Source organism: Canis lupus, chromosome 29 (assembly GCF_011100685.1).
Source record: "Canis lupus familiaris isolate Mischka breed German Shepherd chromosome 29, alternate assembly UU_Cfam_GSD_1.0, whole genome shotgun sequence".
Taxonomy (NCBI): Eukaryota; Metazoa; Chordata; class Mammalia; order Carnivora; family Canidae; genus Canis; species Canis lupus.
The window spans coordinates 12,256,958-12,276,105 of NC_049250.1; the positions used below are offsets into that span (position 1 = coordinate 12,256,958).

At 38.4% G+C, this 19,148-nt stretch overlaps 1 protein-coding gene across 1 annotated transcript in view; it reads left to right on the plus strand.

The window, feature by feature from the left end:
- Positions 1-19,148, plus strand: part of CLVS1 (clavesin 1) — a 175,213-nt gene that overhangs the window by 123,873 nt on the left and 32,192 nt on the right. The window contains exon 4 of the mRNA XM_038579380.1: positions 17,161-17,271. Within this exon, the coding sequence (XP_038435308.1) occupies positions 17,161-17,271 (111 nt within the window). The remainder of the gene's footprint in view (positions 1-17,160; positions 17,272-19,148) is intronic.

The window sequence follows — 19,148 nt, forward strand, 5'->3', positions numbered from 1 at the left end:
TTTTTAACTATCAATGTAAGTGCTCTTTCCATGAAAAAGAATTACTCAAATATTTATAATGGTCAATAATTCTTAAGGAGCCGATTGTACTTTCCAAGTTGAGCCCTTGAAACAGCACTCGGGCCAAAGCAATATGTAAATAAATGTATAAAGACAGTTGTAAAGTCTATATATTTATCAAAACCCTTTTGATAAAAGATGCCCGTGTGAATCATGACTATATGAATGCATCAGATCTATAAAGATGCTGAAATCAAACATTAAATTTCATGGAATCATTTAGATAACTGTGGCGTGATTTAGGGAGAATTTTCTTTGAGCAATGGAATTAAAGTGGTTACAAGTCAATATAGGCCCTATTCAGCGTGACAGACAGATGAGCGAAAAGAAGAGGTGTATGAGATAGTTTTTCAAAGAAAGGCAAGTAAAATCCCCCTCAAGGTCACTTTTCTTACCCTCTAAGTTCAAAGCATGTTTTTGTCTTTCACTCAGCAAGGCAGCCAACTCCTATTTTGGCAGTAAAAGGCAGTGTTTTCCGCATGTACAAAATGCATCGTGGACTCAATAGGACTCTTTGTTCAGGTCCAGCCTGGCTCTCCTCCAGGCTCCCGGGTCATAGTGACCTGCCAGCCGTCTCTATGGCTCTGCTACCGGCAGCATCCTGCTCTCAAGATGATACCAAATCTGTGCTAAAGGTTCTCGCATTTAAAGGAAAGATTATGCTCTATCCTAATCTCAGACAATCTCTGTGCATTTAGATTCTAATGGATGGTGCAGTTCTTTCCTAAGATGGAGATCAAAGAATGGGAGTGGAAAAACAGCTTCCTCTGGAGGAAACTCGGTTTTCTGGTCTTACACCCAGAAATCAGTGGGCCCTCTTTCTAAAGACCAGGAGCAAGCTGGCTGAAATAGGAATAGGACAGATTTCCAAATGACTAAAATACAGTTCTAACTTTAAAAAAGGAAACAAAATAATTTCTCAAAATCACATGCTTGCTCCCGACAACTATATGATTTCACAAAAGATTTGTTTAAAAATAGTATCTGGCAATATTTAAACTGTCACACCGCCGACTCAAACCTCACAGGTCTAACACCTGAAGTGCATTGTTTTCTGACATACACAGTTAAGTCCAGAATTTCCCCTTGTGGATTTGCTAGAATATTAGTTTGGCTAATAGATAAACTCCCCCCAAAAAAGGTCCTATGGTGTAGAACGCATGGGAACCCATGAGTTAAACACAGTTCAACCGGTTTCTTTGCTACCAGACTTTTTCAAGGGCTTCAATTAAATAGACAGATGTGTTCGTTTATTTCCCAAGAGAAGGCTGAGTCTGCAGTGTTTAAGTTGGAATCCTGTTTTGTATGGGGAGACCTTTCAGAATTAATATTCTGCTGTGCTTACTTTGGGAAATGCTGGTTTGGTTGAACCTTTTCTTTAGAGGTGGAGGAGATGCTCCCACCATTGGATTTTTACTCTTGTTCTTTTTGCCTGAAATACTAGCCCCAGGCAACCACTTGGCTGGCTTCCCACATAGCTCTTGGGCTTTACTCACAGGTTACTTTCTCAGAGTGACTTTTTCTGACCAACTTTTGAAAATTCAAGTACCCTCCTAAACATCCCCCAGCCTTCTTCCCAGTTTATTTTCCAATAGAGCACCTTCTAGCTTTTATTGTGGTGGTGGTGATTATCTCTGTCTCCCTCCCAGGTAGAAGGGAAGCTCCTTAAAGGCAGGGACCTTCACATCATCACATTCAAGGGACATTTCTCAGCTTTCATCTTACTTGGCCTCCCAGAAGAGTTTGACACCACTGAATGCTCTGCCAATTGTGAAAATATTTTCACAGTTTTAAGTATCATCTACAAGCTGGTAACTCCTAAGTCATGTCCATAGCCCAGATCCCGGCCTTTCATTGTTGATGTTGGAGCTCATCAGGGCAGGATAAGCTATGCTGTGTTTAATTTTAGTAACATAATGAAAGTTTTTGTTTTTGTTTTTTTCTCACTCCTACAGAATCCTCTACTATTGCTCCCGGTTAGGCAGCCCTAACTGGGCTTGGATCTCACCTCCAATAAGTGGCTCATTGTTTGGGGCTTCCTGCACTGTGGGGTTCCCCTATCTTCTAGAAGATCAGAGTCCCTCACTTCTAGCCACAAGGAGAAGAGAAAAAAAAAAAACATACAAGATTCCTGTCTATTTTATGTTTGGGTCTGGAAGTGGTGGATCTTACTTTTGGCTACATTCGCTTCTCCAGAACGTAGTCCTATGTATCACCTTGTAACAGGGGGCTGGGAAATGCAGTTTAGCTGGGATCCTGGGGAGAGGAGACCAAGGTATTGATGAGCTGTACCAACTCCATTAGAAAGAGAAAGAAGCAGTACCACAAATTTTATAAATTCTCTAAGTCTGTCCTGATAGAACCCTCTCTACTGTTTATTTTGGAAATGTATTATTGGCAGTTTTTAAAATTTTAATATTAATTCCAGTATAGTTAGCATAGTGTTGTATTAGTTTCAAATGTACAATGTAGTGATTTAACACTTGATACATCACCTGGTGCTTATCAGGACAAGAGTACCTCTCAATTCCCATCATCTATTTCCCTCATTCCCCCACCCACCTCCCCTCTGGTAAAAGTTTGTTCATGATAGTTAAGAGTCTATTTCTTGGTTTGTCTCTCCCTCTTTTCCCTTGCTTGTTTGTTTTGTTTCTTAAATTCCACATGTGGTTGAAATCAACTGGTATCTTTCTTTCTCTAACTTATTTCTCTTACTTTCTAGCTCCATCCATGTCATTGCAAATGATAAGATTTTCGTCTTTTTATGGCTAAATAATATTCCATTATATATATTACATCTTCTATATCCATTCAGCAATCGATGGACACTTGGGCTGCTTACATAATTTGGCTATTGTAAATAATGCTGCAATAAATATCAGGGTGCATGTATCCCTTTGAATTACTGTTTTTGTATTTTTTCAGTAAATAGCCAGTAATGTGATTACTAGATCATAGGGTAGTTCTTTTTTTAACTTTTTGAGGAAACTCCATTCGGTTTTCTAGAGAGGCCATACCAGTTTGCATTCCCACTAACAGTGTAAGAACGTTCCTTTTTCTCCACATCTTCATCAACACTTGTTGTTTCTTGTGTTTTTTATTTTAGTTATTCTGACAGGTGTTACTGGTGGTTTTTGATATGGAGAAGTGATGTGTATTAGGAGTTTGGAAAATGAAATGTGCACCAGTACAAGAAAATTTTCAGCTGACTCATATCTCCTGCAGAATATGGCCATGTTAAGATGAACATATCTATGCTATAAAAAGCACAATGTTCTCCAATAAGACTAATATGAGGATGTTCAGGTTCATTTTTTTAAAACTTCTACAGTCCTTTTAAAGATATTTTTCATTTTGGTTTAGTAACAACAGCTAATCTTACTGATCTGATTAATCAATTTCATCTGAATTAGTAAGCATATGCATTTCTTAAAACCCACATGAAGATAGTCAACAGTCAAAATTGTACTGATGTAAAGAGTTTAAACAAGCCTATAGTAAAGAGACAAAAGCTTTGACCATAAGAATGGACAGGTCTGGATTCAAGGTTGTTCAATTGCTAACTTGATGGGAGATCTTGGCCAAGTATTTAACTACTGTAAGTAAGGCTACGCTTCCTCATTTATAAAATTGGTATACTATAATAGATAATATAATACATATATAATACCTACAAAATATTGTCATATTATATGAGTTAACACATATAAAACTCCTGTTAGATACTAAATGCCCAATTCTTAGCCATTAAATAACCCTTATTGACTTTAATGTTTTCTCCTAAATTATACTTTTAAGACTTTAACATCTTATTATCCTTGCTTATTACAACCTTAGTTACAAACCAAAGACATTTGGGTGGTTAAAGGCTTACCATTAGACGAAAACTTTGCTTTGAATGATTCTGGTGTCATTTCCACCCTGCTTCTTTCCCTAAGAGACACCATGATTTTCTGAGTTTAAGCACTAAATGGCAGGTTGAATCATATGAAGAATACTCTTTCTTCTGGCACTGATTTCCTGTGCAAATCAATGATTCAAGCAACCTAGGTTTCTCCATGAATTGGCTTTTAAATAACGAACAACAATCATCTGTTTACTACTTAGGGACCCTGAGGGAAACTTGAAGATGAAATACTTCCACATGTATTTGCTATTTAATAGTCAGATATAAACCCTTTTAAAGGTCACTGTGGTTAGAGAAGATGGAAGTGATTTTTTTTGGCAAATTAAGTTTCCATTGCTTGAGTTCAGCTCTTGCAGATTTAAGAGTGACCATGCTGGATGGTTTTGCATTCTACTCCTTCCTTCCTTCTGGCAGCAGTCATAGTCACCTCTTTGCTCATCTTGCTGGGCCAGCAATGAGATTGCCAGAGCCAAAGGAGGATGCAGTTCTCCTATGTGGAGCTCTATTAAGTAGAAAGTTTAAAAAGCAGTTGGGATTTTCTTGGTGTTCTTGTTACTAAAGGCTTTCCTACCAGGAATGGGGTGATACCAATGTAATCAAGATAGTCCTTACATTTACAGCCACATTTTCTGTTATCTTGGCAAAAATTTGACAGATATGCACCACAAGGACAATTTTTGAGTTTTTCCTTCTTCCTTCCCTCCTTCCGTCCTTCCTTCTCTCATGTTTTCTTTTTTTTAAGATTATTTATTTATATATTCATAGAGACACAGAGAGAGAGAGAGAGGCAGAGACACAGGTAGAGGGAGAAGCAGGCACCATGCAGAGAGCCTGACTTACTCATCCAGGGTCTCCAGGATCACGCCCTAGGCTGCAGGCGGCGCTAAACCGCTGTGCCACCCGGGCTGCCCCCTTCTCTCATGTTTTTATGTTTTTTAAAAGAGAGATCATCTGAAGCTTATTCTTAGAGCATAGTGACGCTAAGCAAAATGTAGGGACTCCTAGTGGCAAATAAGGTCTTGAAGACTATCAAACATAGTCACATAAATTTTCTGTTACCTCTTTTATGTAAAGCTTTTGTATTGGTCTCTGTAGGACATCCAGGCTTCCCCTGATCTTCACCTCTGACTACCTGAACTGTTTATTAGTTCTGCTTTAAGCAAGAACACAGAACCTTAGCTCTGAATTCTGGGTCTCCCCCTAAAAGCATTGTAATTTCCCTGTCTCTCCCACTGGACCATAAACTGGCTAAAGACAAGGAGTGTGTCTCCTATATCCCTGACCCCCTGCATGTTACTCATAAGAGGAGCCCAATAACTGCTTGTTCAACTATTGAACAGAATTGAATATAGAAGAGATCATCAAGGAATATTGCTTAGGTTGCAGCTAGGGAAGGTTCTGAGCTTGATCTGCTGGCCAGGCTGGTTTGAAGGCCAGCTTCACTTATTATGGTGAGGAGAATTGCCAATTTGTTCCAGGATCTGCAGACAAACCTGTATCCTCTGGCTTATCCTGTTTTAAACTTGCATTAAAAAAATCCAGGCCTTTTCTAACCTTAAGAGAAAACCAGGTCAGTATAGCCCCTCAGAAGTCAACAATGATTTCTAGGAGCATATATTGGAAGAAAATCCATAGCCCAGCTGCCTTGCTAATAAGCACATTCTCTCCTCTCTCATGCTTGCTACTGATATATAAAGCACTTGGTGTGTAACTGCTATGGCATGAGCTCTCCATTTCCTCACAAATAGGTGGATATGTGACTTTCACACTAATGACTACCACGTGGTATAATAAAAACCCATCAGCATGAAATATAGCATTTTTAGAAGGCTCTCTTGCATCAGTGAAGCCCATTTATGCTGCTGAAAATGTTTTTATCTGTCTGCTTTGATGTGGGAAATGGGTGTCATTAGTAGGACATGCATAAACTGAATAGATAAAGCCGAACTTCATGCGTGTGTTTTTAAGCTGCCTGCAAAGCTACATACATGCGGTTATATGAATGAACGGATGCCACCTGCCAAGGCCCTTAAAAACACTCAGAGCTGCGCAGAAGGTCTGAGGGATAGTTAGTTCATGTGCTCATCCTTTCCTTTTTCTTCTTTGCATTTGATTTTCAGAGGAATCTTAATAGATGGGTGGAGTTCACATATTTGTGAATTAAAGTGGCCCTGTTATACTCCTCACTTAAGGGCAGCAGAAGAGGTGAGAAAAGTTGAGAGTTTGAGAGGGCAGTTGTTGTGAGCAAAGTCCCCCTGGCTTCGCAGAGCAATGTGATTTTGAGGTCAGATGTGTTTTGAGCCCCATTGTGAAGTATGTTCGCCTGCAGGCATTACAAATCTTAGAAAATGGCACTAGTAAGTGCTTCATTATCCAGCGGGGAAACTCGGCCAGCTGCCACCAGGAACATCTGTATCTGATTGTCAAAGAAAGAGAGAGGAAATAGTTTTGTCTCTGTCATATTGCTCCTAAATCCCAATCAAACTCAAGAAACGGCAACTGAGTGATGCTTGAATAGTGCCTTTGTGAAAATGAAGTGCAAACGAAGAGCGCATTAAAAAATACATTCCTAGTGGATTGCAAAAATCACTGAACACTACCCAAGACTCCCAAAGAAAATCAAGAAGAGCCCCTTAGAATGTCCTGCAATGTACCTTGTACCTTATAATTTACTTTGGCATTTTTTGGTTTAACATTTCATGTAAAGCAGAGAAGATCATCCTTAGAAGCGCTTCTACTTTACTTTAAAAAGGACTGGCTACCTCCACTTCAGGGAGTTTTGAAATAGTCATAATAATCATGTTCTTTAATCTTCATTTTGAAATGATTGTAGATTCATATGCAGTTGTAAGAGATAATACAGGGAGATCCCATAGAGTCTTTATGTAGTCTGTCCCACTAGTGATGTCTTACAAAACTGTACAGCAATATCACATCCAGGATATTGACATTGATACAGTCACGATACAGAACATTTTCATCTCCGCAAGGATTGTTCATGTTACCCCTTTATAGCCACACCCACACGTCTCAACCCTCATCCATTCCTTAACCCCTGGTAACTACTAATCTGTTGTTTCTATAATTTTGTAATTTCAAGAATGTTACATAAATGGAATCATACAGTATGAAACCTTTTGCAATGGGCTTTTTTCACTTAGCAAAATTCTCCAGAGATTTATCCAGATTGTTGTGTATATCAGTAATTGTTTCTTTTACTTGCTTAGTAGTGTTCCACAGTATGAATGTACCAACTTGTTTAACCATTCACTCATTGGAGGAGATCTAGGCCTTTTCCATTTTGGGACTATTACAAATAAACCTGCTATAAATACCCAGTTTTTATTTTTCTGGGATAAATGCTCTGGAGTGCAATTGCTAGGTCATATGTAGTCGTATATTTAGTGTTTCAGAAAACTCCCAAAGTGTTTTGAAGAGAGACTATACCATTTTACATTCCCACGAGCAATGTGGGAGTGATCTAGTTTCTCCACATCCTCACCAACATTTCGTGTTTTCATTTTTTAAAGACATTCTAATAGGTTTATAGTGTGATATCTCATTGTGATTTTAATTTTGCATTTTAATAATGGTTAATGATATGGAACATCTTTTCATGTGCTTATTTGACATCTGTATGTTTCCTTGGGTCAAATGTCCCTTCATGTCTTTTGTCTGCATTCTAAGTGGAATGTTTACCTTTTTACTGTTGAGATTGAGACCTTTATTATATATACTAGATATTATTCCTTTGTGAGATAAGTGGTTTGCAAATATTTTGTCCCACTCTTAGCTTCTCTATTCAACCATTTCACATGAACTTTTATAGAACCAGAGCTTTAAATTTTAACAATATCCAATTTATTATTCTTTTGATTTTATGGATTATGCTTTTGCAATTAAGTCTAAAAACTGTCTAGTTTGAGATCCTAAAGATTGTCTCCAACATTTTTTTCTAAAACTGTATAGTTTTATGTTTTAAATTTAGGTCCATGAACTGTTTTGAGTTAATTTTGAGTATGAGGTATGTGGTTTAAGTCAGGTTCATTTATTTTGCCTATGGAAATCTAGTTGCTCCAGCGCTATTTGTTGAAAAGCTTTCTTCCTCCATTGAAATGCTTTTGTACTTTTGTCAAAAATCAGTTGGGCATATTTGTGTGGATCTATTCTGAGTTCTCTATTCTGCTTCATTGATCCATGCATTTTTCACTCCCCCAATACCACACAGTCTTGATTATCTCAGCTATAATAAGCCTTGAATTTGGTAGAATGATTTCTCCCACTTTATTCTTCTTTTCAAAATTGTTTTAACTATTCTAGGGACTATGCCTTTTCATGTAAATTTTAGGATATTTCTATTGATGTATATAGAAAAAAATCTCCCTCGGCTTTTGATAGATACTGTAGATAGATCTATCAATTTGAGGGGAATTGACATATTTAGTATGTTTTCTTTCAAATCACAATATAATATGTCTCTTCATTTATTTAAATCTTTGACTTCTTTCATCAGCATTGTGTAATTTTCAGCATATGAATCCCAGATATGTTTTGTTAGATTTACAGTTAAGTATTTAATTTTTGGAGCATTTATAAATAGTAATGCATTTTAAATTTTGGTGTCTTTAATTGTTAGTACATGGAAATACAATTGATTCTTAGTATGTTTATTTTGTATCTTGCAGTGTTAATGAACTCATTAGTTGTAGGAGTGTTGGTTTTTGTTTTTTTTTTAAGTAGATTCCGTAGGATTTTCTTTTTCTTTTTTTTAAAGATTTTATTTATTTGTTCATAAGAAACACAGAGAGAGGCAAAGACATAGTCAGAGGGAGATGCAGTCTCCCTGCAGAAAGCCTGATGCGGGACTGGATCCCAGGACCCTGGGATCACGCCTGAGCCAAAGGCAGATGCTCAACTGCTGAGCCACCCAGGCGTCCCACCTTGGGATTTTCTATGTAAATAATCATGTTATCTATAAACAAAGTTCTATTTTTCCAAGAGTTTTGATCATGAATGAGTGTTGAATTTTGTCAAATTCTTTGTCTACATCACTTGATATAATCACGTAATTTTTTTCTTCTTTGGCCTGTTAAAAGAATGGATGAATGTTATAAAGGTACCTGGAATTTGTTTTAATCAGGTATAGGTAAAACACACAAACATGGAAATGACTGTCATGAAAGAAGACATTTGTTCTATTCACAGATCCCCAGAAACAGGGGCATGGCCTACCATGATGGGAGGGGCACAGGAGGAAGGCTGATGGTTAGTCAGGAGACATAGGGAGTGAGGAGAAAACTTGGGCAAGAGTCTTAATTGTGATTTTCATGGGGATAAATGGGCAAAGCAGGGAAAGGAAGCTAAGCAGGTTTAGGATTTAGGCTACTTTGAATAATTTCAGTAGGCTCTTGGGTCTAGAAGCTGTCTCCAGTTGGTTGGTACCTGACCCTGTGGGTGATTAGGGGAGAGAAATAGTGGCCCAGAGTTTAAGAGTCTGATAAAGGAGGCAGTTGTGGGTGTGGGTCCCGGATTGGTTAGTTTGCATATGAAAGGAGTGCTCCCTGAGGAGTCATTTGCTTTCTCTAAGAATCAAACAAGAGGCAGTTCCTTCCTCATCAGGAAGTCCCCACATGTCCCCACATGTCAAGGTATCAAATACAGAAACTATAAAACATAGTTAATCACTCAATTAATTGATTTTTAAATACTGAACCATCCTGAGGATAAACCCCACTTGATCATAGCGATGTAGGAAAGATGTTGGGGTTTGAAGCCGATGGCCAAGAAAGAATTCTTGAGGCACTTTTGGTGCAAAAAGGTGGTTTTCTTATAGCATGGTGACAGGATCCATGGGCTGAAAGAGTTATACTGGGTTCATGAGGAGTGACCCATTATACACTTTCAAGCTGGGAGGGCGTTAGGGATAGTGTCTCTAAGGAATTTGTTTCATTGATTTTATTTTTTTCTATTTTCAATGCAATTGATTTCTGCTCTTTATTATGTCCTTTCTTCTTCTTGATTTGGCTTTAGTTTGCTCTTATCTTTCTACAGTCTTAGGTGGGGGCTTTAATTTATTGATTCAAGATTTTTCCTTTTTGTATATATGTATTTAGTGCTATAAATTTCCCTGTCAGCACTGCTTTAGCTGTGTTTCACAAGTTTTGATACATTGTATTTTCATTTCCCTTCAGTTTCATGCATTTATAAATTTCCCTTGAGACTTCTTCTTTGACCCATCCATGAATTATTTAAACATATGTTCTTTAGTTTCCAAGTGCTTGGAAGTCTTCCTATTATCTTTCTGTTATTAATTTCCCGTTCAATTCCATATGGACAGAGAATATACTCTGTATGGTTTCACTTCTTTTAAGATTGTTGAGGTTTTTTTTTATATCTCAGTGGGTCTGTCCTGATATATGTTCTATGGTTACTTAAAAAGTCAGTGTATTCTGCTGATAATGGACAGAATGTGATATTTACACATATCAATTAGATTCTATTTATTAATGGCATTATTGAATTCTTTTATATGCTTAATGACTTTCTGTCTAAAAGTCTATCAATTGTCGAAAGAGAGATGTTGAATTTGCCAGTATTTGTGGATTTGTCTATTTCTTCTTTCAGTTCTATCAGTGTTTACTTCATATATGTTGCAGCCTATATAGCTATATTTGAAGTGAGTTTCTTATAGACAGCATATACAGACACACATACACACACACACACACACACAGCATGTTTTCTAATTCACTCTGCCAATCTTTTAATTGATGTTTTCATTTAAATGAGTTATTGATTTTGTTAGCACTTAAGTCTACCATTTTACTATATCTTTTTCTGTTTGTTCTCTGTCTTGCTTTCTATTTTCTCTTTTTCTCCTTTCACTGGGTTACTTATACTTTTGCTAGTATTCTATTTTTATTTATCTGTGGTGTTATTGAGTATATCTCATTGCATAGCTTTGCTCTAGATATAGTATGATACATTTATAACATCTGCCTATTGATGTCAATATTTTATCAAGTGAACTATAGAAATTTTATTTTCTTTTATATCCTTTTTCCTCCCTAACTTACAATTGTTTTAAATATTTCCCCTACATACATTTTGAACCATGTTAGACGGGGTCATGATTTTTCCTTCAATTTAGAAAACTTTAGAAGAGAAGAAAAGCCTATCATATTTACCTGTATATTTGGTTGTTTTGTGTTCTTTCTTCCTTCCTTCCTGTTGACCCAAGGTTTTTACATCATTTCCTTTCTGTTGAAGAGTACTTTCTTAAACCATTCTTTTAGGATAGGTCTGCTATCATCAAGTTTGCTTGGTTTTCCTTCACCTGAGAATTTCTTGATTTCCCCCATGTTCCTGAGGCTGTTTTCATTGGGTATAGAATTCTAGGTTTATAGTTCTTTGCATTCAGCACCTAAAGAATATCATGCCACTTCCATCTGGTGTCGATGGTTTCTAATGAGAAATCCACAGTCATTTCATTTGGTTTTCTGCTATAAGCAAGATACTGTTTTTCTCTGGCTACCCTCAATATTCTGACTTTAGTTTTCAAAAATATAGTTATGATGTGTATTGGCATCAATTTATTTGAATTCATACTGTTTGGTGTTTGCTTAGGTTTATGTCTGTAGGTTTATGTCTCTTTGTTATATTTTGGAAGTTTTCAGTCATTCTTTCTTTGAGTTCTTTTCCAGCTTTGTCCTCTTACTCCTATTTGTTTAGGACTCTGATATCACAAATGGTAGATCTTTTATTATAGACCCACAGGTCCCTAAGAGTCTGCTTTCTTTAAGGTCTGTTTTCTTTCTATTGTTAAGATTGAGTAGTTTTTTTTGTTCTTTCAGTTCACTGACCCTTTCCTCCATCCCTTCCATTCTGCTGTTGAGCCCATCTGCTGAATTTCAACTACTTCTTCTTCTTTTGGTTATTTTATTTTTCAGTGCCTAATTTAATTGTGGTTCTCCTTTATATTTTATATTTCTTTGCTAACACTTCCTATTTCTTTTCTGAGTTTTTCTATTCTTCTCTTTTGTGTCAAGCATGTTTATAATTGTTTGTTGAAGCATTTTTTATGTTGAATAATTTAAAATCTTTTTCAATTAATACTAACATCTCTGGCATTTGGTGTAGGCCTCATTTTTCATTAGTTTGGGATTTTTCTAGTTCTTGATATGAAGAGTGATTTTTTTAATTCAACTTGGACAGTTCTGCATTGTGTTATGAAATTCTGGATCTTATGCAAACCTTTAGTTTTAGTTGATTTGGGGGGCGGGGGCAGTAGAGATACCACTCTGGCAGGAAATTGGGGTGTGCCAGGTGGAAGTGGATATCCAGGTTCCTCATTCGACTTCTGCTGATACCCAAAGAAAAGGACCTCCTCATTATAACTGGGCAGGGATAGGAGTTCTGGCCTCCTGCATGGTCTCACTCATGAAGTGTCAGTGGTTTCATTACCACTTGGTAAACAGTCAAAAGTTCTGATTGTCCATTCTGCTGACAGCATCCCAATGGGGAAGAGGAGTATATCCTCATTATTGGCATATGGGTGACTGAATGCTACTTAGTAATAACATCTGAATGCTGGCACAAATGAACACCTGGTGATTAGCCACTGCATCGTGATATCTCAGGAAGGTTTTGGCAGCTCTGCAGTTCCTACAGGGCACATCTCTTTTGGTTAGTGACAATCAGGGCAATAACAGTTTTTTTCCAGGAAGCTGACCCTGATTCTTTAATTAGCTGCAATTCTGAGTTCAACAGTTGTTCCTTCTGTCCAGGTACGTCCAGGTACCTTGTACTACTCTGAAAGGGTCTGGCTACATCCATGATTCTATATGTCTCTGGTTTAGCCTCTAATTCTCCACACGAAAGGCCCATCTTCGATATTTATTCTGTTAGATTTATGTACAATAGAATTTTCTCCATCCCCTTCCTTTTCATACTTGAGTTTATCCCCATCAACTGACTTTCCCAGTTCCTTTAAAAACTATTTTCCCTGTATGCTCAGACCTATTTCTTATTACTCCATCACTCTCTTGGTCACAGGCTCACCCTCCATTTATCTTAAATCAGTGTTATTCTACTTTTCACATCCTCGATATCAGATCCTTATCTTAATAACACCTTAGATGCTTTAATAGCTATCTCATAATAGGAGAACATGGTACATGGATGAGAATAGCCTTACTCTGAATATTCAGAGAGCAAAAAGGGAATCCTGGACATGAGTGAGTGGAGCTCAGATTTATAGGTCAGTTGTTAAGCCAGTATTCCAGGTAGCAGGGATTTAGAGGTAACACTCTTTGTATGTGGAGTAGAATGCCTGAAGGACTAATTTGGAAGATGTGCTTGCCATCATAATTATGTTCTGAACTGAAGAACTGCAAGGTATGCACTGATGTTTTAGTGAAGAATTAAAGACACTAAACAAATCATTACTTGATTGCCATTGTCTGTGTCCCCACTACCCTGTAAATGCCATATCTGTATTTTTTGCTACTGTATCACCAGCATCAAACAGGCCATCAAGGAATACTTACTAAGCCCAATTTTAAAAACGTTATCCCATTTGGAAAGGAAAGAAGGAAGAAAAAGAAGTAAATGAAGGGAAAGGAGAGGAAGGGAAGAAGGAAACAGTGCTTGGATGACCTTAGTGCTATCCATCTGCACTTTTGGTCTTTTCTCTACTTAGGCACATGGTAGGATCCCACTTACTGACCCCTTTGAGGTCAGGCACGTGATTGGTATGTAACATATGACAGATGAAGCATGTCACTTTCTGGTGGCCTAACTTAAGAGCTAAGATGTGATTCTTTTAGCTATGGCAAGAAGCACTGTTCCAGATGGGGGAGGCTGCATCTCTGGCTGAGAGCAAATCAAGCATGGCTCCCTGCCAACCCACCAAGGACATTCTATTCTGTGTGAATAGAATGAAAGAAATATATATATTTATATTTATATATATAATATATAAATATATAATATATATAATATATATATTATATATTTCTTTATATAAAGAAATAAATCTTTATAGTTTTAAATGATAAAAAGCAGGGGTTGTGTGCTATTATAATATAATGTAGTTTATCCTGAATGATAGAAAATAGCAGGAGTATCTCTTCAGCAGTGGGAATACACATGATTTTTCTTTTTTCTTTCTCATATTTTTCAATTTTATAGTTTTTCCAAAAATTTTTAAATCTATTTTTGATTTTTCTAGAACAGGTATTATTTTTGTTGTAGGAAAATAACCTCAGGGACAAATTTTATGATTTGTATGTTTACAATTTGAAGTAAATGTTTTATTTTTATTGACAGATGCATGAAACATACAGAAATTAACATCATTTTCTTGAACCTAGGGTATATTTTATTTATTTATTTATTTATTTATTTATTTATTTATTTATTTATTTATTTATATTTATTTTGAACCTAGGGTATATTCTAGCACATACTCCCTAGTGACCAAAAATTCTAATAGTGTGTTACACTGTCATTGAATCCTGGCCTGCCATCTTGAGATGGGTCTGCTCTAGCCACTAAGAAATGCATTTCCATAGGGTAGTGAACCCCTAGGGGTCTTAGGAAACATCTCCCCTTTATCTGCGGTTTGCTTCCCCCCCCCGCTAATGATACCAGGCAACACCACCACCCATGCTGCCATTGCTTTTAAGAGGGTTGTGTTTGCTAATTTTTCCTTCCTTCATCTTTCCCTTGTAACACACACACACACACACACACACACACACACACACACTCCATTATTAATAGTATGGGCAGACTCATTTGAGAATACCAGAACATTTGCACGTTGTCTTTATTAGACAAGAGTGCTTTTCATTTGAATTTTTTAGAGAGACCTGAAGAAAAGTGACCTTGTTTCTACTCTGGCCCAAACCCAGACCTCTGAGGCACAGGATTTTACATGCGTGTATCCGTACTTAGTTGCTGGCTGACCTGGATGAGATCAATAAAATCCCATGCCTTCAAGCTGGCAGACTGGAAACCAGGGCCAACCTAGAGAGAACTGACTGGGTCTCAGCCCTGTGTCTTTTCTCTCAACCTCCCTGACGCAAATAGAAGCAGTTCTGATATCTTTGATGATTGAGTTTTCCATAGACTAAAACTAACAGTCTCAAGACATTTTTAAAAGGCTAATATTTTCTTTGAGATTCTACCTACTGTCTCTAGAGTATTATTTCGAGTTTTTTTCCACTTTACTAACCTAGAAATGTATAACACAATAGGCTCTCAATAGAAATAACAACCCTGTTATTGGTTCTGTTAGAAAGGGATAGTAAAGCCCTGGCTTTATAGATAAACCCTTTATAGTACTCATCTCTTCTTCTAGAGTCCTTCAGAACCCACACTTAGTGGGGAAAAATGAGTTATATTTCTGAATAAAAAGTTCAAAAGGACCAAAAAGAGTGAGGTTAGTGTTTAGCACTTATGTTGAGGAAAAACTTTGGGGAATGATCTTTTTTTTTTTTAAAGGCATTGAAGAATTTTTAGATCCTAAACTACCTAAAAGAGAAAAGATAGCCTTATCAAAAACTTTAATGTATCTAAAATCAGATTTGGAATGGTGAGAGATTATGACACATGTACAAACTAGTATAAACAGCCTCTCTACCCTTACCTAGGGGTTTCATTAGGTTTTTTAAAATAAAATAAATAAAATAAAAAATATATACTCTCCAAAACAAGGACTTTTTTTTAAGATTTTATTTATTCATTCATGAGAGACACAGAGAGAGAGAGGCTGAGACACAGGCAGAGAGAGAAGCAGGCTCCATGCAGGAAGCCCGACGTGGGACTCGATCCCAGGTCTCCAGGATCATGCCCTGGTGCTAAACCACTGAGCCACCCAGGCTGCCCAAACAAGGACTTTTAATCAAATTATCTGGTTTATCTTCAAAATATGCAATTCCTTTGTAGTCTGTAAAATGTCTAGATAGAGGCAAAAATCATTTTTCAGTCCTTATGTATAGTTCATGTACTTATATTGGTAACTAGGTCTTAGGATGGAAGATGGCCAGGGATCCTGTAGACTCACAGGGCTCTGAAAAAAAATTAATAACCCTCTTGCCTTGTTACTAAAAAAGAGCCAGGCAAGGCATTTCATACACCCTCAGGGATCAGCCTGCTGCCTGAACTGTTAGCTCAGGCAGCTAGGCGCCTTCTGCTTTCATCTCTTCTTGCTTACATTTTATAAAGATGTTTGTTGCAATGAAATTGATTGGCAGCACACTTGGCAATTCAAATTGCATTAGGTGTTCCTTCGTTTTTAATTCCATTAACCAAGATGAATGCAACGCAATCTGTGGAAGCCCTCCATCAAGAATTCGAGTCCTGTTGCTGTGGGACTAGCTCAGACTTCATGGTCCAGGGCTCTTATTTTGTGGATAATTAGCATAGAGAACAGCTTCTCGGTTTTTCTAAAAAATGAGCTTGTGCCCTGATCTGGATTCTAAAATTGGAAGCATTTGAAAGATGCTCTCATTTTCTGATATATACAAAATATATTGATCTGCAGAAAAGGAAGCACAATTTCTTTAGTTAGGGAAACCAGCTAGCCCATCAATCAAGTGTCTCTTCCCTGGACCCTACTGTGTGGGTCCCAGGATGAAAGAGGGAACTAGCTCTAGAATTTTCACCAGCAAAGAGATAGAGAGAGCTCCATCTCTTCAGATCCTTTGAAATCAATTTCTCCTCTCTTCCTATGCCCAGAAAGTTCAGCTGCTGTCATGATGATGCCAGCAGAGATGGTTGTAGCTGGCGGGCAGATTATGAGGGTAGAAGAGTGAGTACACGCTCAGGCCTTGTGAGAACTGACACTTTGGTTACCTGACACGTGGATGAATTCCGACTCCCTCACTATCTGGGTCATGCACCCTCCTGAGTCACGTCAAAGGTCATATTATTGTGACTTGGGAAAGACAGAGATGGCACCTACGCACAATTTTTAAGTAATGGAGTCAAAGGGGGGTTGGAAGGAGGCAAGGGGAATAGAGGAAACATTAACAGCTGGGAAGGTTGCATGCTTGCTTGCTTTCTTACTATTAGCTAGTGCTTCAATCAAAGAGAAGAAACTGTTCTCCTCGGTGTTACGGTCGTGTGGGTCCAATCCAATCTGGAACATATGCTAACCAGTGTGCATTTCTCTCTTTCTGCCCCAGGACAGCTTTCCTGCCCGCTTCGGAGGAGTCCATTTTGTCAACCAACCCTGGTACATCCATGCCCTGTACACGCTCATCAAGCCATTCCTTAAAGACAAGACCAGGAAGCGGGTAATGAAAACACCCAATGGGGGTGTGTGGAGGAACAAAGACCCTACCCTCCTCTCCACCTCTCTGCCTCCTTTCCCTCCCTTTCTGTCTCCTTCTCTCCTTATTTTGCACTGTGGGCTGTCTCTGCTTGTCTGCACTCCCTGAGCGTTTGAGCCTCAGCTGGAGTTTGCAAATGGCCTGGTTTTAATCAATAATTTAGTAGAACGGGGTTATTTTCAGAGTGCCAGTGACAAACCAAAGGAAACTTTGAAGGCATGCAAATACCAGATGCCCATTTTACTGTAAATGCTCTAGGGACATATGGGTCAAGCAGCTTCCCGTTCATGGCATATTTTAATAGCTAGCATTTTGTCCTGCAAATGTATTATCGTGATGAAGAATGTTTACCATTTGTTTTTCTTCCCCACGGCTCTTGGGTCATGGCTGCCAGCTCCATCACCTTTGAGGCTGGGAAAGCATTCTTCAAGAAATAATAATGCTCTTAGGAAGAAGGCTTTTAAAGTCTTAATTGCATCAGCTGATGACATTTGGGAGGCCAGCACCTTCCATCAGGGCCCGGGGTTTTTCATGGCATTCTGATTAGCTGAGAGACTGAACGTTGTTCCACCACTCCCTGAATCTCAATCTCCTCATTTAGAAGACGGGGAGACTAACACCCACATCTCTGAGCTGTTGGGTAATTTAAAGAGGCAACATCTGCAAGCAGGTAGTATAATGCTACTCATGTGGTAGAGACTCAGTGACTCATTTTCTTTACCATTTAGCTGCCTTTCTTTCAAACTTTCTGATTTCAGTTACCTGCAGGGTCAAGTGTCCCACCTCTCAAGGGAATCTGACTAGGATCATTCTTAACAACAACAACAAACTACCCAACAGCTCAGTGATCTGGGTGTTAGTTACATATGCCCCTATACCCAGGGGATCCCATGCTGGAGAAGAGTCTGAGTACGCAGTGGGGAATGATGATGTCCGCCCCTCCACCCCCGCACATACACTATGTGGTATCCCTAACTCCTAAACCTCAGATACTTCTAGATCCTCAGGAAACATTGCAGCAGGGCATGGCAGGGGTAATTCTCTTGTCCCTTAACAAAGGTGGAACTGAGAACTAAAACTCATCACCCTAAGGAGGCAGAGACATTTGGAAGCATTTTGCAATCTGTTGAATACTTGGGGCAGTGCTAAGGACAGAGAAGTGTCTGAGACTGTTCCCAATATGGCTTGGGGCTTCCCAGTGGCTGCATCTTCTACTCAGAAAAGAGCTAGTGAAATTCCTCCCACAAAGCAGTTGATAGTTGCTACTGTGCCATACAAGGGAGTTTCTGGAGCTCTGGGCACCAAACAGAATCAGATAGGTGAAGAGTCCAGTCTCCTATCTGCTGAGTTCTTTCATCCCACAGCACCCCAGGAGAGAGGGCAAATTTCCACAGCACTGCTTATCCTTTAAAAACTGGAGATGTTGGCTGTCAGTGAGAATGCAAACTGGTGCAGCCACTCTGGAAAACAGTACAGAGGTTCCTCAAAAAGTTGAGAATAGAACTACCTTAAGACCCAGTAATTGCCCTACTAGGTATTTACACCAGAGGCTACTAAAATACTGATTCAAAGGGACACATGCACCCCAATGTTTATAGCAGCATTATCAACAATACCTAAATTATGGAAAGAGCCCAAATGTCCATTGATTGATGAATGGATAAAGAAGATGTGGTTTCTGTATATGTTGTGCCCGAGATTGCAAATCCGAGAAACCACCGAGGAGCCCACACCGATGCAAACACACCAGGGTTTATTTACAAGCTCGAGCTTGGGTCCAACTATACCCGACAGCGGAGCAGGGACTTGGGCCCTGAGACTAAGAGGCATAGCAGCTTTAT